At 40.0% G+C, this 22,229-nt stretch overlaps 1 protein-coding gene across 1 annotated transcript; it reads left to right on the top strand.

Moving 5' to 3' along the window:
* Positions 1 to 4,320: 4,320 nt before the first annotated feature.
* On the top strand, positions 4,321 to 17,043 carry LOC140241479 (monocarboxylate transporter 12-B-like). Its single transcript, XM_072321207.1, has 4 exons — positions 4,321 to 4,543; positions 14,597 to 14,737; positions 15,058 to 15,906; positions 16,913 to 17,043. Exons 1-4 carry the CDS (start codon positions 4,321 to 4,323, stop codon positions 17,041 to 17,043), a joined length of 1,344 nt encoding a protein of 447 aa, XP_072177308.1.
* The last annotated feature ends 5,186 nt before the right edge of the window (positions 17,044 to 22,229 follow it).

Here is a 22,229-nt window from a genome sequence, read left to right on the forward strand (position 1 = left end):
ATATGAATAAAATGCTTCATATCAATAATGTATTTGGTGAACTTGTGGTGATTTCTTTTTTTTTTTTGGGGGGGGGGGGAGGAGGCAAGAATATCGAAGTTATTTTGAGACCCTCATGAAATTACAGATGTTACTGTATAAAATCACTTGTTTCTATATTTTATGCTCTTGCATTCTGGCTATCAGGGATATTATGCCATTCCCCATTCTTCAGAGGAAATCAAGTTGATACTTCTACTTCAACAAATGAAGAAAAGGAAAGTTTTACACTTTCAATTCTTGCTAATACATTGGACTCCCGTTATAACGAAGTTGTTGGAACTGGCAGTTTTCTTTCGTTATAACCAAACAAACAATAAAAAACATAGAGCTGATAATGTTGTGTTGTACACACATTTTAACATAAGAAAGAGAAGCCTTGGGAGATTATGATGGAATATTGTATCCATAACTGAATTCCTTTTTTTTTTAACACACACACACACACACACACACACACATACTTTTTAACAGTAGATACAATGCCTTATAGGATTATAATGGATTGTGTGTGTGCGTGTTGCATACGTGTTTGTATGTGTGTCTGTTGTGTGTGTGTCTTGTGCTTTCTTTATTTTATATTTGGTACTACAAGACACCATACAGAATTCACTGCAAAAAGCGGGCATTCTAATCAGTGATGGTTGCATCTACTCCAGGGCCTCATTTCATAAAAACGTTGATATGATAGCAACTCTTGCTGGAATGGCAATTGTCATGGTAATGACAAGAATATGCAGCTTCCTGATTGGCTGTTGTTATGTAGAGTTGCCATTCCTGCAAGAGTTGCTATCGTGACATCTTTTATAAAATGGGGCCCGTAGAGCCCACAAATGTCAAAATCGTCCACTAATGTCATAACACGTCATCCATGAATGTCATAATTACCACAACTGACATAACACGTCAACCACAAAGGTCAAAATCTGATTAACCACAAATGTCGCAACACGTCGACCACAAATGTCAAAATTTCCATTTTTACTGAGATGTAGATGTCTGAAAGCGTCAACCACAAATGTTAAAACTTATTACCTGCACTATAATAATGAAAAACAGTGAATCATACTAGAATTTGATCAACGTTTGTCTGTCTGTCCGTCGGTCTTTTAGAAATGGCATGAAACCTGGTGGATGGATGAAGGTTGATCCCAGAATTACCCGCAAATGTCAAAACTCATTGATTGCATTATAATAGTGGAAAAAAAGGACAGTGAATCATACTATAATTTGATTAAAGTTTGTCCATCTGTCTGTCTGTTTCGGGGGGGGGGGGTAGGAATGAAACCTGGATGGTGGATGTAGGGGGATCCCAGAATTACCCGTAAATGCCATAATGCATCAACAGTAAATGTCAAAACTAGTTGCTTTATTGCATTATGATAATGAAAAATAGTGAAACATATGATAATTTGATCAATGTTTGTCTGTCCGTCTGTCTTTATTGGGACTAGACCTGATGGAGGATGTAGCTGGACCCCAGAATTGCCGTTGAGGCTTTGAAGGTTTTTTGTTTTGTTTTGTTTTGTTTTGTTAAATGGCGGCCTACGGGCCAGATCTGGCCCGCCAAAAATTTCCAGAAAAAGAGCGACAATCACAGGTACATGTGATTACACCAAATTTTCTGAGTTCGCTCGCATCATATACTACTGACTTAATAACTTTTGTGGTAGCTCTTCTTTTGTTTTGCCCAGTTCAGTGGCGTACCGTGGGTCGACTGATATGCTCCCTATGTGTTGGGTCCCGGTGCTCACTGGCTGATAACTTTTTTAAGGGATCCGATTGGGGGGGGGGGGGCACGTGCCCCATGGCGCCCCCCCGGTAGTTACGCCTCTGGCCCAGTTGAAGTGACATTTAAACAATGTGCTGGCATCTACAATCTACTTTAAGCAGGCAAATAAGCACTGAATTGATCAGTGTTTTAGTAGTGGCCATGATAAAAAATCATGGGCGTACATACTCGAGCTCCTAGGATTCGAACCTACACGACCTCCAGACTACGTCGATGCAGGGCAGTTTGCAATCAGTTGCGATGAAAACATCTCGACGGAAGAATTTGATGAATTTGAATAAAATCTGGCACAGTTCAGTACGGTACGCTATAGTTCAGTTCGCTTGGTTTGCTTCAGAGCGCTCGAACGCACCCTTGATTCGCTTTATAGAGCGCTCGAAATGTTGCTTTGTGTAGCGTGACGGCGGATGACTCTGGTTGGCATGTAATTTGAAGCTATATACATTGTACATGTATTTTGGTGACTAACATAACTATATTTATATAATATATCCCTCACAATTTGTTTCTTGTCCTCTGATTTCTCGAAGGCATCTTCACCCCCTTCTCTGGACATCAAGCTATCAATAATAGATATAAAATGTGTTATTTTCTGACATTGAATTGCATAGAAAAGTAGTGTCCCGGTGCACGGTGATGGAAAATGAGTGCCCAAATTCAGGAACATACCTTTGAATCATAATAGTATCATCGTTTGCCTTGAAAAATGATAAACCAATATAGGAGTAAGGGCTGTGTTGAAGGAATTCTCACTGACTGCAGATATGGACAGAGCGATATAAGATTCCATAGGTCAAAGTGACTTTTAAGTCATTCAAGGGGATGGTCCCTTTCTTCAGCTTATGAATAATAACCATGATGACGCGCAGATCTACAAACAGTGGCGGATCCAGAGGGGGCGCACCAGGCACGCGCCCCTCTTTATTTTTTGGTTAAAACAAAAGAAATAAGAAGAAAAATGGGGGAAGGGTGCGTGCGCCCCCCCCCCCCCTTTAATCTTGCCAAGGCGCCTCCCCTTTACGGAATTCCTGGATCCGCCCCTGTACAAAGGCCCTAGCGCTGACGGGTTCCTCACAGCCCTGCTTATCTTGTTATTGTCACAGAGGGACTGATCCGTATAAATATAATAATAATTATGTTGGACCACAATAACTGTTTGGCACTATGAATGCACTCTTCATTCACCGTTGAGTGTTGATGCCAGGCTTTATCACTCGTGTGTATTTACTGCGGCTGGATACGTCGTGAGAGGCTTCCACTTATTAACTGTTTAGATCAATACTGATCACTGCATGAGGTATGATATTGAATTCTTTGAAAGTCGCTGACTAATTTGTAAGGCCATGTATGAAATATTAATTATGATCAAGAATATTCTCTCTCAACGCGGGATTTATTCCCGTTGATTTGTTACCTTCTGGTGGAAGATAGCACTAACAGCATTAATGCCAAAACATTCTGTTCATTTGCACATTAAAATTAGTTTAACAAAATGACAATCATTATTTTTATCTGTAACCGTGCTTTGCAGTTGGTCAGGAACTTCACGAACGCCAATGTATATAACATGCATTGTACTGATTAAATTTTTGTGAGAATATGAAGCTATTAATTATGTCCCAGAAACATCGTTGAACCATGCAGTATACCTCAGTGCGCTCCCATTTGGACCTCTTTTCTTCTTTTCTTTTTTTTTTGCCTAAATTTCATATTTTGTAACTGATATTTCCGTGTGAATTCTTAGTCATCAGGAACAAAATTTCTAGCAGAGCCTATATACTCCAAAACACTTTCTCTTGTTTTATGTTTGGCCCACTCTAAGAAAAACAAAAACAAAAACAAAAACCGACACTGCTAATGAGTGGTAACGTCTTAGTTCCAAGTTATCCCGTTTACTAATACTTTCAGGAGGAAAAGAAATGCGCCTAATTGCACCTCCTCAACGCTGCCATATCCTCCCCCCCCCCCCAAATCTGGATTCATTAAATTTACTTCAACATGTTAAAGACACCATATGTATTTTTGTGCATTCATGTAATGTAAGAAAGAACACTTATGCTTTGTGTAAATATATAACCTTATCCTCAAAAAGACAATTCCAAAGTTCTTTCAAAATATTGGTCGTTACGAACTTATGTCACATGGGCCCGTAAAGTAATCAAATGTGAAGAACGCAGGTACCCCTGTCAAAATCCCATCTCCTACTGTAAAATAAACAAATGAGTTGTGAGCATGCAAGTTTATTATTATATTTTTGGCACGCTGTAGTGTCAATCATTTACATATAATAATACTTTTTTTAAGTTTAAGGGCCAAAAGAAAAAGAAAGATTGATATACTCACACTTCTCTTCCATTTTCCAGAAATTAGGACCATACGATTTGCCGACGTCATACTTAACGAGTGTGATGCTGCTGACGTTCACTGTAACTCTGAGGTAACTTCAATGATCTTCTCCCGAGAAAGCATAGATCATTGTGACTCGAGGAATGAGGGCATCTACGAGTCGTGGTACGACGGTGAAACCACAAGATTCAAAGGACTCATGGCGCTACGTCATCGTCCTTTCAAAATTCACAATCATGTTCCTGGATGCGGGACTGGCGAAATCCTTTGGAGTTTTGCTTCCAGTAATGATCACTCGCTACAACACCGACTACAAAACCATGGGGATGATATGTAGCATGCCGGCCACCCTAACATACTTTGCTGGTGGGTATTGTGTAGCTTTAAACCAGTTCTACAACTCATATTCAACGGTATGACAAGAACCTTTGCGGTTTCTCACGCTTTTACAAAGCCTCTTATTGTTGTTTAGCTATCATAAAGTCAACACGGTGACACTCCGACAGTTCATCAAATATACTTCTTTACGCTTGCTTTAAAGAAAAATAGTAATGTTTGTGTTTTCAGGGAGTCGGGTAAGGCATTCCATGTACTGTATCTGTAGTCCGTGATGCCTCACTGACTTGTGAGCTATATACACTCTAAGAAAAAAAGGTTCTCAAATGGTTCTCGTCGGCTCCAAAATGGTTCTCATCAGATGGTTCTCGCAAAATGGTTCCGATGAGCACCTATAAATGGTTCCCAATCGAAATGGTTCCGTTCGTCACCATTTGCTAGTATGCGATCCAGTCCCCGAGTGTTATTTGTGGTACTCCTGCAGGTCAAACAATGTTTTTAGGTCCACTTTCATTTTTCCCCTTGCTGTATATTCGAATGCCAGATGTAAGAGTCACCAGAACTGTGGTATTGGTACAAAGATATTGTATGTGTTTCTACTGCTGTGATAATAAAAAGTACATATTGTTTTTGTCGTAGACTAATGACTTCTCTTGGCTGCGTGCCAACTGACAGCTGCCACCATCCAATTTTAGCGCTCGATCAGATATGCGTACGCGTAAACGTACACGTACTAGTACTGCACTGTAGGACTATAAAATGTAACCGCGGCGGCATGCGCCGCGGCTATGTAGCCCTGTGCTAGCTGCCTGCCTAGCCTGGCCACCGCACAGCGGTGGTGCGGTGTAGGTATATGTAGCAGAGTGCCAATGCAATACCCATGCATAGGCTAGCATGCAGCAGCAGACGGCTAGTGTACACATAACACATCACACCCAAACCTGCAATACATAACGAGCGGCACCCGGTAACGTTAGTGGACTGGAAACGTGTCACTGTCAATTCCATTTTCGCCATGGCAGTCATCACTAATTTAGGAGAAGAGGTAAGATTTTTAATTTTAATGTGGTTTTATCTCATTTTTAGATGACATTCGTTAAAATCAAGTTAGAATGTTACGTGTTAGATTCATCACTCAGTTTTCGTTTTCAGTCAATGATTAACCTGAACGGTTATCTAGATCCTAATGTTAACCTAACTGTTAGATCTAATTTGATCGAAGCTGCTATCTTGTGTAATGTTTACCAGGTACAGTAGATCCAGATCTAACAATAACATGTTAGGCCTGACACTTCTCCCAATTAGAAATTTGGCGTACCGGTAGCAATGGCTCATGGGCTAGTTAGCCCGAACAGACGCCGTGCGGGGCCGGAGCATGGCTGTCACGTTTTCACAGGGACTGGGCAGGGCTAAGTTACTTAGCTAGTTATGCATGTAACGTTTACACATTTCTATGCCTATTAAAAATAGAGTCTAACAAGTTACTGACTCCGAAACATAGCCCAAACGCCGAACGCAAAGATAACTGTGTACAAGGAGCGCCCCGGGGTAAGGTCTATACCGTCGACATGCATTGAAGGAAATTTGTTCTAACGTTAACTTTATACTCCCTATAACTGTCAGTGTTAACGTTAGAGCCAATAGAGGTCTGTCTACAGCCCAGTAGGCCTAACTGTTAGGTCAAAATCTCTTTGCAGTATGTTTTCAGGCTTGTTCTAAGTGACGAGTCACGTCATGTAATGCCGTGTTCTGTTTATCGAATTATAGCAATGACATTGTTTTATTAACGCGGTGTAGGTCTATTGTATCTTTCAATTCATATATCAGGGAAGTGGACACACCAACATGCACAGAAACCAGGAAACAAGTAACTCTGGCCGGGACGATGAAGCAGTACGTACGTGTTCGGGTCGCTGGTGCGGTTAGGGAAAAAGGGAGACTCTACATTGATCAGAGAGACAGCCCGTGACAGACCGTTGACAACATCGGCCAGAACCGTAGGCTTAACATCAGCGAAGAATGAGGTGGGTGGCCACAAGAATTCATCGATCAGAATAAGAGCCCGGGATAGCCCATTTGCAGCATCAGCCAGAACCCTGGGCTAGTCAAGAATGAGCTGTGTGGCTAAGACGATACATCGATCAGAATGACAGCCTGTGATAGCCCGTTGACAGCATCAAATAGAACCGATGGGCTAGTCAAGAATGAGCTGGGTGACCAAAAGAATACATAGATCAGAATGACAATTTTAGCCCGATAGCCCGTTGACAGCATCGACCAGAAACCTACGCTAGCCAAGAATGAGCTGAGTCAAAGAAAAAACACTGATGCTGCCAGAGAAAACCTTTGAGAAATATGTAGATATAGGGTAGGTAAGTCCGTTTGCATTGACTTATAGTGTATTTTATAGCTGCTCTTTCAGAATCTCAATCTGCCGTCAACCAAATATTCATTTCTGGCGACTTTTTGTTGGTTTGTGTGATGGAGGGTCACATATGTTTTGTTACGATCCCAATACAGTATTTGCAACTTGCAATGTACCAGTGATAATGTTTTCCTATAATTTGTATTTAACAGCTTTGAATCAACTGTATTGGGGGGGGGGGGGGTTAGTAGACGTAATGAGATCAGACCAGATGCTAATCTGAGAAGTGGAGTCATTCATAGTCCTAAACTTAAAAAGCACAAACGGAAAATGCTCTTTATACTTCTCCAGTCATTGTGTGGTCGATTTCTGCACACTTTTAAAGTTTGCACCTAGACTGGTAGAACTTATTGCATTTATACCCACGCAGGCATTACATATTGTGTAGAGAATTGAAGATTATGTAATTTATTTCAAAGCACTGATGCACCTCTTGTCACCAGTTTATATTGCTTTTGCAGAAATACAAAATGTACATGTACGTGGTGGTGGTGTTTAAAAGACTGTTGGCAAATTTGGTGAACAAAATGACAAATGCTAACAACATATAATTGTCATAGGCAGGTTATAGGACAGCAAATTCATACCTCAGCTTTAGGCCTGCATTGTATATAGTTTACTCTAATGAATTTGTTGCTCTGCTTTAAAAAAAAAAGTGTAAATGAAGAGTTTGTTCGCAGAAACCGATAAGTCCATATTTGCCAAATGGAGATATTTGCGATTAAAGGTCAAGAAATATAAAGAGAACAATAAGAAAATATTTGCTTCTTTTGACCATAACTTCAAACATGTACCTTTATATATGTAGTAACCAATATATAATTTAAAAGGTATTATTTTGTACTTTATAACAGAGACCGTACTTCAAAATCTTCAAAAATGGACTCATCGGTTTTTGCTATCAAACTCTTCAAATTTTTATTGATTCCCAATGTTACATATTTTAGATCATGGTTGAGGAGTTTTGTTCATTCATGCTTGTGAAACTGTGTGGGTGTGGTATCCTAGCTCTTTTCCCCTTTGGATTCTTATTATCCTTCTCACTATAAAACAATGTGTTCTTTTCTTTTCTTTTCTTTTGTGTGTGTTTTCGTAGGACATGCTGTAAATTGTCAGAAGTCATGATTAACCTGAATTGATGCTCTTCTTGTATTTGCAGTTGCATAGATGTGTCTATGGCGCTTTCAAATTGCAGAACAACAACAAAAAAGGTCACTCGTATACAAACAAAGATAAGTCAATTCAAGTACTCGACGTTATGAATGTGAAGTGAAGTGAAGCGAAGAAGTGTAAAGCTTATCCTATCCCAAGTATCATACCAGCAATATAATGTATGTTTTCTGTGACAATACCAAAGGTCCTGTTTAATGGAATTGTTTTCCTGCCCTTTGTAGTTGCTTTTAGGACAAATATGCGTTAAAAGAAAAAAAAAAAAACAACAACACCGAACAAACTAGCAAATATGTGGAAAAAGTTCATCATACTACTTAAGCAGGTAATGTACTTGACTTCTGCCTATCTTAAGACTTAAACAATTACTGTATCTCATCCGTGCAGGAATTATTTCACAGAGAATTAGAAATTTTGTTATGTATTTCAAAAGCCTGATGCACCTCTTGCTATTTCATATCATCTGTACAGAGATGTGTGATGGTGTTTCAAGAACTGCTCGGTACACGAATGACAAATATTGTGGGAAAAAATTAGTGAACAAATAAAAATATCTTGTTAAGAATATTTGACAGATTATAACATGACAAATACAAACCTCAACTTTAGATTGTAAAAGTGAAGGTGAATAAATACATTTCTGCGAATTTGTGAAAGAGCAAATTTCTATGGTTTTCAGTTATTGAGTAATGTTTCATGAAAAAATATTGGTGAATGTCATGTACATGTATACATGCTTGTGAAAGTGTATGTGCGTTGGTTTGTTATCCTTGCTCTTTTTTTTTTCTAGTGTCAATGATAATGTATGATATGCTGATGTATTGCTAATATACATGTTTTGAACGTATGTTTGACTGATGAGATGAAATTCAGATGAATTCATTTCATTTCAAATGAGTTTGTGATGCACATTTTCAATGCAGATAGGTAATGTACCTTTAAGAATGGTGCCAGTGAAGCACCGTACCAGCACTGCGTGTGAAACACACCAAAAATACACAGACATCAATTCACATACTACATTCTAAGAAAAAAAAAGGTTCTTTTGAGCACCATTAAATGGTTCTCAGCACTGTCACAATAGCGACACCTTTTTTGGAGCCTGTGAGAACCTTTTTTAAATGGTGCCTGTAAGCACCTTTTAACATTGGTGCCCATTAGAACCTTTTCCAATGAAATGGTTCCCATGAGCACCTTTTGAAAAAGAGTCAAAAAGGTGCCCATCTTTAGTCAAAAAGGTGCCCATGGGCACCTTTTAAATGGTACTCACGAGCACCATTTCATCGGGAAAAAGGTTCTAATGGGCACCTTTTGCAAAAGGTGCCGACAAGCACCATTTAAAAAAGGTTCTCACGAGCACCTAAAAGGGTGTCGCTATTGTGACAGTGCTGAGAACCATTTAATGGTGCTCAAAAGAACCTTTTTTTCTAAGAGTGTAGGAGATTTTGGATTATGTAAATGGAATTGTATTGAGTGTTTTGAATAGGGTACGAGCGAATGTTTGTATTGTAATCGAAAAGGTTTTGAAAGGGCTGCTGCAGCAAATTCTTGGTATGTCTGCACATGAATACAGATTTTGAAATATTTGTATAATATCATGTCATCATTTTTTAACGGGGTCGTATGTGCTACATTATGCAGAGTGTGAACATACTCGATCTGATTGCCTTTTTTCAGTAAAAACAATGAATTTACCTGCGTCTAACCACACGTATGAACCAAATGGTTTCTTTTGAACACGCACTGTGTTTAAATGTTGTTGGTTACATTCGCAGGCAAATATTTAAAAAAAAAAAGATCCAACGTTAAAAGCATTGCATGAGACGGGTAAAATGTAAACACTGTATACGTAAGGGTGACAATAGGAAGAGAAGATCTCGCTCTGTATCACAATGGATGTCTAAGGTGAATGTGGGTGAGAAAAACAAAGCCTCGCTCGCGCTCCAAGGAGCAGACAAACACATGTTTTCTATTCTCTTCTGTATGCCATCGAGATATCTGAAAAGCACTTAATTCCTTTGCATCAGTCAACCGTGCAGTCGATACTAAACTTGGCAGTCTCACTGCTACCATGGACCTCGTTCAACCGGGATCATCCCACTAGACCGACACCCACGAGTCATCAGCCCACGAGCTCGACGTTGAAAACGGGTCCATGAATCATACAGCCCACACTCTTAAAACATCTGAGTCAGAACTGACCCGGAACTGGGTCCGTTGGGGTCACATACCGTTCCGGGTCAGAAATGACAAGGAATGGGGTCAGATATAACCCATGCAGAGTCATGAGTTGGGTCAGGGTGACCCCATTCGGGGTATTCATGACCAAATTCCAAGTCATTTTTTACCCGAAACGGTGTGTGACCCCAATGGACCCAGTTCCGGGTCAGTTCTGACTCGGATGTTTTAAGAGTGATGAGTTCGACACTAGGTAAAAACAACCCACGAGGGTGTCGGTCTCGATCGTGACGTGCACCCGTTCAACCTATTATACCTTGCCACTACACATACTCTTGATATGGACATATCATGATACATGATACATGATACCATGATACACAAACACGCGCACTATAATACACACACAAACATACACACACACGCAAATATACATATATAATACCAAATAAACAGCTGTTGTTTATTGCTTTTTCATCGAGAACTTTCCCTTCTCATTGAAGATGTATTACTCTCGATTATGAAAACGACAATGTCTGAGAATTTTCCCACTGCCTGCAGACGAAGAAAAGAATATAAGAAGGTGGCCACATTGCTTGGGATTTGAATGATTCGGTTTGAAATCAATTGTTTCTACAGCACTAAATAAGACGCCCATTAAGACCCCTTTAAGAGCCCTTTGAAAAATACATCTACACAAGAATGTTCCACATCATAGCTGTCAGTGATGGTACACACTGCGACCTCGTTCTAATTCGTCACGCTTGTGCGCTCCCCACCCACAAGGTGCATGTTTCCAACTTCTTTGTGGTGGCGACGATTATGGCACAACACTAGTGAGGACAGGGTTGTTCAGGGACACATTTTTTTTTTAATTATCCATTGTTCCATATTCCACATTTTTATACAAATTTTACATTTCATTTGATTGCGAAAAGTAAGTTAAACATGTATTATTCGGAATGTCCGAAATAAAAAGAGAAGAATACATGTATAGTAAGATATGTGCCTGGTCCTTATACTGCGCGTTCACTGTGCGTTCAATATGCAAGAAATATTCCTAGATCAAGTTGTTATTGAATATTCCCACATCTCCTCAAAGCTTATTATCAACAGTAGAGTTCCATAAAATTCTTTAAAAATGTTACAATTCAAAATATAGCCAAAGAAGGATCCGTTTTTAGAGTTCACTGATATTTTCCTTGAATGTATTCTTCCATTCTGAGTCCAGTCCTGTTTTTCATTTCACTTTTACCCCCCCCCCCCCCGCCTTATTGCCCGACCGCGAAAGCCTTGTTTGATTTAATCCCACCAAATACACAAACTCATCGGTGGTTTTACAAGTCGTCCGGATCTTGTTCGCGTCTTCGTGACAGCTCTTGTTGGTGAAGTCCCTTGCTGGCTCAGGCTGGTCTGCTTGGTATATAGGCTGCTGGGTATAATCTGGCTCAGCAAAATGATCAGGGCTCCCTGGCTCGTCACTGGAAGACTCTGGCACTTTGATCATCTTCGCTTGGTCCTGGATGGTAATCAGCGTCTGGCGATATGGTATTGTACCATGTCTGGACATGGTAGGATCTTGGTGAGCCTTCTGAGTGATTTTCCCGTTGCAAGACTGATCGCGGATCCAGACCGAATCCCTAGATGTAGCTGTGGAAGGTCACGTGAGTCATGACGTCTGTTGTAGGTCATCATGTGATCTGACAGGTACTTCTCCTTCTCTCTCACAGATTTCAGGTCCTGCTGTTGTACTCGTGGCTGCAGCATTGTGTGGCAACATAGGGACCGTTTTTGGAGTGGAGGCACTCGACAGCTGAGAATGGCTATCTGGATGTCATCGTTTTTCCTCAGCAATAGTTTGACGGAGCAAACTCCTCTTTCTGCTTCGATCAACATTTGCTTGCGGGTACCTTTGAAAACTGATAGTATGGACAAATCCATACTCTTCGCAGCAAGCTTTCTGATGTTCTCGTGGGCAAATTGTAGACCATTGTCTGATAATACAAGGTCTGGAGTCCTTCAGCGAAGAAATCGCTGCTGTTACTGTCTGACCTTGTAGTTGTTTGTCTTCAATCCACCTTGAGTAGTAGTCGACTACTATCGGGAATGTTTTACCTTTGTGTTCGAACAAGTCCATTCCAAGACATTCCCATGGCCTTGAAGGAAAGGATGAGGTCATCAAAGGCTCGTGGACTTGATGTAGCCTCTTAAGGATATTGAGTCTCAGAGCTCTCGGAATGACCAATCTTTGATCATAGACCAGCAAGTCATCTACCACACTCAAGTGTCCTCTTTGCTCATAGTATTGTTTCAGGATAGGGTTGTACGTGTGGCATGTAGTCTGGCCATCCCTTGGTACAGTAGTCTCTGACTTTTCCATACGCTTCATCTGCTTTTTGTGCTTTTCTGATTTCATGTATAGTCTTTGCACTGTTACTACGTGGTAGGTTGATGGTTGATGTTGACATACACAGTATAATATAATTATTATATAATAAAATAATATAATTCGACCTCCTCGATGAAGCTGACATCACTCCTTTCTGGTCTCTCTACTGGTGCTCTTGACAAGGTGTCAGCTGAGGTCTGTTGTTTTCCAGGAACATACACTGTCTTTGCGTCAAATCTCATCATTCTCATTCTGAAGCGTTGGAGTCGTGGAGGCATTTTGGCAAGTTCTTTCGAGTTTAGAATAATTACCAATGGTTTGTGGTCAGTTTCTACTCCTCTTCTTCTTTCAATAAAGTACAGGCCACCTTGTGTGTGTTTCAGCGTACTGGCGTGGTGCGAGGTGCAGGCATGCATGTATAGTGTATTATAAAACGTTTTCTGGGAAGGCACATATATACAGTGCTGATTAAAACATGTGCTACTAGAAAGTGCTCTTGTCTTCTAGCGAAGCTGAAGATGTTGCACCTCTTCCTTTAACATTAGAGGAGAAGTGCAATTGATGACGCGGTCTGAGAGGCTGTTCAATTTAGGCCTACTTTCACTTCGAAGTGAAGACCAAAGACAGGCTCGGAGAATCTCTCGCATGCCCATGTAGCTGCCAGTGCTTCCTTTTCAATCACTGCATACCTCTACTCAGTCTCAGTAAGTGATCGCGATGCATGGCACACCGGTATATGTTATGCATGGCTCACTAGTCTATGTTTTCCATCCATCAGCAATTGATACAGGATTGAACCAATTCCGGTATACAGGATGCATTTGCTGCACGGACTGTTGGGAGGTCTGGATCATAATGTGCTAAGACCTCTGTCGAGACCAGCATCTCTTTGATCTGCTTGAAAGATCTCTGCTGCGCTTCCCCCAAGAACCACCCACACTGTCTTTTTGTAGAAGCTGACGTAGTGGTTCACTGATGGTAGCTAGTCCGGGAAGGACTTTCCCCACCTGGTTCACCATTCACAGGAATCGTTACAATTCTGTCACATTCCTTGGAGCTGGAAAGTCACGAATGTCTCTTGTCCTATTTGGATCAATGCTGACACCAGTCTTGTCTATGAAGTGCCCAGGAAACTTCACTCTCTGCTGTGAGAATTCACACCTGTCATGATTTATAGTTTGAATCCTACTTCCTGCAGACGTTGAAGGACAGCTCGAACTATGATGCTATGTTCGGTTTGCGTTGCACCACGGATTAGCACATCATCCATGTGGCAAATAACTCTATCAAGCCCTTCCAGGATATTGGACATTGCAAATTGGAAGACCTCTGGTGCAGACATTATGCCGAATGGCAGTCGGTTGAAGCAGAATCCCCAAAATGGAGTGATGAAGGTTGTCAGCAGCTTGGACCCATCGTCGAGTGGTATCTACCAAAAGCCACTGTTGGCGTCCAGCTTGGTGAAGATTGTTCTCTTTCCCAGTTTTGCAAGGCTTTCATCAACTGAAGACATTGGATGTAGATCTCGTTCCACTGCTTTGTTCAGTAATGTGAGGTCAACACAAATTCTAACTAAGTTATTGGACTTTAGTTCTGGAACCATCCCTGAGCACCACTTTGTTGGTTCAATCATGTTTGAGATAACTGGGCCTTGCTTCAACATGGACTCTAGTTCCTTCTTCACCTTGGCTACTAGAAGTGGGTGCGGAACTTTCCTGGCTCTGTAAACAAGCACACCGGTTTGGCATCTGGAGTATCTGGAGATCTCGGTATAGGTACGACCGTGCACTATACCGAAATTCTTGTTACAAACACGTGATGCAATATAACTAATCTTAACGCATATTATATTTGACCAATTTATCATAAATTTCATGTAATAAAAGTAACTGTTGTTAAATTATTTCCCTTGATAACGCAGCCCCATTGGTGCACTTGTTGACGAGGGTTGTAAATGTTCGGGCCTTGACGGTTTTAGGCGGTTTCCTGTATGCTGTTCCTGTCCTATGTGTGCCATTCGTCGATTCGACCATTCTACTGGGAATTCTGACATCAACAACAGGTAACTGCTTCGACAATAAATTTACTTCATATTTATGAATCTATACTAGTTAATATTGGCCTGTTTGTAGAACTAAAGAGAACTATCCATACAGGGAAGGGGTCGGAACCACATAAGTTGTCTTTTTTTCTAAGGGGGCGGGAGGGGATGAACATCAACATACCCATATTCCATCCTTAGATTCTTTAGAGGGGAGGGGAGGGGAAGAATACCAGTGATCTTAATTGTTCACCTAAACCTTCATCAACATTCTATTTTCAAATGCTTGGAATAATCGACACATTTTCTGTCTTCTTATTTTCTCCTCATTTCCTGTAAAGGTTTTGGGATGGCGATGTTACACTTCCCCCACTACATGGCACTAAATGACTACTTTCCTGTTTCGTTTGTCTTCTACAACACAATGACTCTCTTCGGTGTAACACTAGGAGCTTTTTGTCTACCTGTCATCGTTGAGAAATTGTTAGAAGCCTACGGGGAGAGCGGTACATTCCTTATCCTTGGCGGGATATGTCTCAATACTGTCGCGTGCGGAGCTGTGGTCCGACCTCCAACAGACATCTCCGGGTTGAAACAGAAGGAAGAGGAGATGAAGCGAGAAGGACATCTGATAGAGGACTCAACAACATCAAGCCTCAAGACAAATTCTGTGCAAAACATGGAAAAGTCGTCGGGTTGTGCAAGGTCATTTGTTAACAAACTGACATCCTTAATCTTTGTGTCTGAGCCTGAGTTCACACTCGTTACACCAGCCATCTTCTTGTCAAGTTACGTCCTGTATGCTTGGATGCTTTTCCTTGTGCCTCAAGCAGAATGGCTTGGCATTGAGCCCTCTCGTGCTGTGTTTCTCTCTAGCATCGCAGGCATCAGCGGCATCTTCGGACGAATACTTTTTCTCGTCCTGGTACATTTGGACTTGAACCCTAACCTTATCTTCGCCCATTGCTGTGTCATTTGTTCAGTATCGTTTTTCGTTTTTACCTTGAAAGCGACATACGTCTATCAGGCCGTCAATGCCGCTATTCAGGGCTTCGTCATGTTTATTCTTGACTCCCTCCCGCACACCATAACGAAGAAGACAGTAAGACGTCAGGAGCATCTTTCTATAGCCTTGACCGCCCAGTTGCTAATATTTGGTTCTGGCGCCCTCTTCGGTGATCTACTTTCAGGTAAAATACCAAATTTACAACTTTTGGCGGCCATTTTGGATATCTCAAAAACCTCAGGAATACAAGATATCCGTCATGAAGATTTTGACTCGGCACCCCGAAGTAGGTTAAAACAATAATTTTTCACACAATTTTTCACCATAAGGAAAATATGCCATCTTAAGTATCTCGTTGCATTAACAGATTGTGATTCGAAGTCCTTTGAAAAAGGTAAGACTTCTTTTCTGTTTCCATTTTCACCATTTATTATGAAATATATAGGAATTTCACATTTTGCTGGCCATTTTTTAGCGTCCATTTTGAATATACCAACAAGGCTGCAAGACTTCCATCATTCATGTTCGGAGTCAGCACCATCGAAATGGGGTAAAGCCATCAAAAAAAAAACAACAACAACAACAACAACAAAAAAAAAACATCTGGCGGACGGTAAAACAAGGTTCAGCCTCCGGTACCAGGGCTATAGTTTGGACTTTTTTATTTTCAAATCCTAAAGAAGAATGATGATCATTTTTTTAATACTGTCTCAGGCCTGCTCGTTGCTCGTTGGATGTAAAATACGATTGCCTCACGCACGAATCTAAACCATGATTTAACAATTTACTGGCTTTTAATTTTACCGTTTTATGGTGATTATACGTTCTCCACAGATGGACACTGAAATAATTTTTTTTTTTCAGATTACAGATAAATTAGTTCCATACCAATCATCACTGAGCTCCATGATCCACTTGTCGATTGTGATATAAGATTTCAGAAGATGCTGAAATGGTAATCAATTTCAACAACTGGTGTTAGTTATAATCTATAATTTTTCTTGCTATACTGTACCATATGCATTTATTACTAAATGCGTTATTCAAAGCAAGCATGAACTTTATTCAAAAGGGATAACGATTTCACATTAATTTTGTTGTCCGTTTTTCTGTCATCCTGCTTTATGCTTAGCTTTGCATGTGTAAAAATTGCTAATCTCTTTCCATATTTCCTCTCATCGATTTGACAGGTTTCATCTTCGATGTTACCAGATCCTATACTGTCGTCTTCGCGGCATTCGGGTCGATTCAAATCGTCGTTCTCGTCAATGTTCTTGTCTCAGAAATCTGTCGCAGAATAAACATGACAGGAGCAACATGAATTCTGAATGAAGCTGTGAGCATGTCTTTCTTTTTAGAGGAAAACTGCACAGTGAATCTATAGAGAAACCTCCTTCAGAGGACAGTGATTGAAGGAAAAACAAAGTGTAAGCCTTAGTTTCACCATCATGTCCTAGACCCCCGTTCTCCCCGATGCGATCCATGCATATCCCGATCCATCAGATTGGGGAAAAGCGGCAAAAATGTACAGGGATCGGTTGAAAGTGGAAGAATCGCGGCAGCAGCGTTGTAACGACAGAGCAAAAGCCGTCATCTTTTTTTCTCTTCTTGCAGATCGGCAGGAAATTGTGAATACATTTAAAATTTCTGTACTATTGAGGAAATGAAGAAAATATCAATGTAAGTCTTTGAAATAAAAAACAACATAAACTATTTGAGCAAAATACATTGTAAAAATATGTAATCAAAATTGAGCCTCAATGATGAAGACATCCACGAAAATATCCCACTAATATGTTGCATGATTTTGAATTGATACTAATAGTAGATTTGGTTTTTGTTTTTCATCTTGTTACTTACGTTTTTTAAACGCACAAAAAGTTACATGTATTAATTCCCTTGGTTCCATGACATTTGCTCCTGCGACAATTGCCTCCATGAAATATCTGCACGCTGAGTCAATATAAAACCTATCCACAAACGTAACTTTAACCCTAATCCTCACATCAAACTGAACCTAGAACCCTATCACAACTCAAACCTAAGCCCTTGGAGAAAATAAGACCGGAGCAATTTTAGCAGGAGCAAATATCGTGTCACTGTCTATACGACAGTTAACAGATGCAAGACTTAAAAGCTCTGGATCATGATCTCACCCCAAAACGGACAAAAAAGTAAAAACAGCTATGGAAAACCTCAACGTAAACTCATACTTAACGAATACAAGCATTCTATAGGACACAAGACGCCCCAATATGTACTTCCTCCCAAAATCCACAAACCCAACAACCCGGGTTGTGCGTGCCCCACCGTGCAAATTTCAAGACTCCTTGACTTCCATACCTTCTCCCCCTGGTCGAAAAGTTATCTGTAAAAGGACACCGATTTTCTCAATCACAAAAACGACTTGAATTTGACTCAGAACCCCCTCCCCCAGAAAGCATGCTCGTTTTTATGTTTTTTTGTAATTGTTAATTTGCTTTGATTGATTTGTTAACTGTTGTGTTGTTCTTGTTGTTGCTGTAACACTGTACTCACGGCCTAAAACAGCCTCACCTGACTGATCGAGGGCATTTTATCCCGTGATTAAATAAAATAAAACAAACAAACAAACAACCAACGTAACTTCTCTGTACGCGAACAACCCCCCCCCCCCCCCCACAATGAGGGCATCAAAGCATTATCGAAACGCCCTCAACGCGCCCGAATGAACCCCCACCCCCACCGACCAGCTCATTCACTTGCTTGAACTTGTACCGTCCAACAATTTCCAGTTCAACGGCAACACTATTTGCAAATAAAGGGTACCGCCTGACCACCATGGGCACCCCTGCTGCCCCATCATATGCCAACATCTTCATTGGGGAGATAGAGGCAAAGCTACTGCATCTAACAAACGCCATCTTCCCGAACTCATGGAAACGATACATCGATGGCGTCATGATTATTCTTCTGGACGCAATGCTCCCAATCTCTAGCACAATTCCAAAAACACAGTGAATGCCCTCCATTCCAAAATCAAATTCACCTCTGAGTCATCCCCCGATTGTGTCAACTTCCTTGACCTAAAAGTCCTCTCAGACGACGGAACTCTCCAGACAGAGTTATATTCCACACCAACGGACTCCCACACATTCCTCCCTCCCTCCTCACGTCACCCCCAACATGATTATTGTGTTCAAAAGCATGCCCTTATGTCAGGTCCTTAGAATCAAACGTAACTGTTCTCAACCCGAAAGTACTGTCAAACATCTCAAAGACCTCCAACACTATTTTGACAGGTATAATTACTCTCCCTAACAAACTGGAAAATCGTCAGAGTTCGCTCCATCCCTCGTTCTGAACTATTTGATCAAAAGAAAGAAAGAAAGAAAGAAAGAAAGAAAGAAAGAAAGAAAGAAAGAAAGAAAGAATGACCCCCTTGGAAAGGATCCCATTCTTCTTAACATATACAGTCCCGCCACCGCCAAACTACACAAAATTCTCAAACAAGAACAAGAACAACAACAACAACAACAACAACAACATCAACAGTGGCGGATCGGGAGGGGGGGGGGTGCAACCGGCGCACGCCCCCCCTTTATTTTTCGTAAAAAACCAAAGAAATAAAAAGAAAAACAATGAAATGAAACCCGGAAGTGGCTCCAGAAATATTAGTCACGCCCCCCCCCCCCCTTTACAGAATTCCTGGATCCGCCCCTGATCAATAACAACAACAACAACAACAACAACAACAACAAAGCCCTGGAGCAATCAGGTTCACTGTCCGAGATACTTTCGGATCCCCCGTTGGTTGCATTTCGACGCCCTCGCTCCCTCCGCGACCTGCTAACATTCTCTGGCGAACCAAAACCTGACCAGCCAATAATGATACACCCAACAAGCGGAAAACTCTCCCCTATATATATAGAGTATAATAGGGCCTACATTTCAACCAGCCCGACCACTCATTGACAACATAACGATTACCGGCATCAAGACAATTAGAATGAAATCCCGCCAAATAATTGTCCACAGAGAATCCTTCTGGATCAAGAAACTGAAAATACTGACCCTTAATGGTATTAATGTTGACCAATGAACCCCACACAGTCCCTTCACAACCCCCATCACTTTGACTTCAGACTTATAACAGGATACTCAGCTCAGGTTTTGACCACACAGTCCCTTCACAACCCCCATCACTTTGACTTCAGACTTATAACAGGATACTCAGCTCAGGTTTTGACCACACAGGAGATATAGATAAATACAGGTAAAACACTCGAGTACACTTACTTTAGATACAATATTAGACTGTTGTATTATTGATTATTGATGAGTAATGAGTTGATCTCATTATGAATGATACGGGTAATGGTATATGATAGATTACCTATTTTTTTTTTTTTTTTGGGGGGGGGGGTTGATATGATATGTTTGATTGTAAAATCGTACCCTTAATATGAAAATATGGTTATTGTAATTTAATGTTACATATTGTAATATTTTGTTGACAGAAGATGATTAAACTGCTGTGATGCAGGGCGTCACAATATGAATTATTCACGCCCCAGGTAATTTCACAGAAATGTTATTGTTGTTAGTACATTTGATTTAAAAGTTGATATATTTTGTTTATATATATAAGTTGTTTATAAGGTATTATGTATTCTTGGTAATATCTTAATATATTTGATCAATATAGTGTCATATTCATAATATTCATGTATGTATGCATTATGTGTATGTATGTATGCATTATAGGCATAAATATATACGATGCATTATGTACACTGTATATATGCATATGTGTATACATATGTGTTACGCCGATGATTGTAACCATGTTTAGAATGGTGGTAAAGTATGATTATCATATTTCGAAAGTTTGATATTTGAATTGAATTTATGTTTTTGGTTTTTTGGGGGGGATGCTGTATTATGTTTCTGTTGATGAGATGATGGTAGATTGTATTTTTTATGCTGAAGTAAATGATTGATTTATGTAAAGGTAATATTTAAAAAAAGATTGATATAGTTATTATTATTATTACATTATACGATATTGCGCTACATAATATTCAACTTATTACATCATGGCACATTATGCCATCTACCATCTTGGTAGATCCTGATGAAGGCCATGTCAGGCCGAAAGCTCGATTAATAGGGAAACGAAGAGAGCAACGTCCGCCTCCAATCTGATTTTTCTCACTAAATGCTATCCACAATGAGGCACCGTGTACGTTTCGGGCAGGAACGATCTCTCTCTATGTGTGTATATATATATATAATACCGTATGTCCCAAAAAATTACAACGGTACCCTCCGCAATGATAGCTTTAAAAATATTGAATCAATCTAAATACAAATTCAGGGTATGAAACTATACCTCATTGCCCACATCTTACAGAAAACTCCATTCGATTTGCTTCAGTAGTCAAAGAGAAATGAGGAATTTTGTGGTGACGGGAATCTCTTCCCTCCAAGTTCTGTCTATTGTATTCACACACAAGATCATCGAAGTGCTAAACTTGGAAGAATCAGACTCATGACATGCTTTACAACAATCCACATTTCTCTGTGACCGCTTATAACCAAATCGAATGGGGTTTTCTGCAAAATAGAGCTAAAATGATATATTTTAAGACCTTGAAGTAGCATTTAGACAATTTAATCATATTGGGTGTTATCAATTCGAAAATCTGATTGTAATTTTTTTGGGGGACATACTGTATATAATATGTATATATATATATATATATATATATATATATATATATATATATATATATATTGTAACAAAATGATATTTATTTTGTGTTGTGTGTAGTGCATTTCATTTGGAATTTGTGCGAAACCATTTTTTGTGCGAAATTTGTTCATAGAAATTCAGTAACACAATGTAGTCGTGGTTACTTTGTGCTGATTTATACATGTAACAAGCTATGCATTCTAAAAGAGTGTTTGAATTGTTCCTTTAAGTCAGTCTTCTGTATTGATGATTATTGTCAATTAGTGGTTTTTGTGGAGATTCAGATAGTGATAAAAAGTATGGATGATAAGTGCAGCGATAATTCCTACAGTAAGTTCAAAGTTGTGTTACAGAGGTTTGACACATACATTTTAGCATTGTGTGTGTGTATACGTGTGTATACAGGTTGGCCATATGACACATTTTAGACAATTAACGTCAATTAATTAGTAAACATGATCAGTTATGGGACTGAATATGGTGTTGATGTTTGATTAAAATAATTTCAATCAAACTGTGAAGAGTTTAAAGGGATAGCTTAACTCTGTGTAAAATAAAGTAAGAATAAAGGAAATTTTAGGAGAAATTAATAACCATGCCTATAATAATTCAGCACAGGTACTATTAGCTACCTCATTTTTCATTCAACAAATGCTGTGCTAAATTTACACTTGTACGCTACTCTGCTCATAGTCTCAGAGCTCGGCAGCGAAGAGGAGATGTTTATCCTCGGGATATCATTATGTGTCTGTCGTGTGCTCGGTACGAGT

The sequence above is a fragment of the Diadema setosum genome, chromosome 18 (assembly GCF_964275005.1).
Source record: "Diadema setosum chromosome 18, eeDiaSeto1, whole genome shotgun sequence".
Classification (NCBI taxonomy): Eukaryota; Metazoa; Echinodermata; class Echinoidea; order Diadematoida; family Diadematidae; genus Diadema; species Diadema setosum.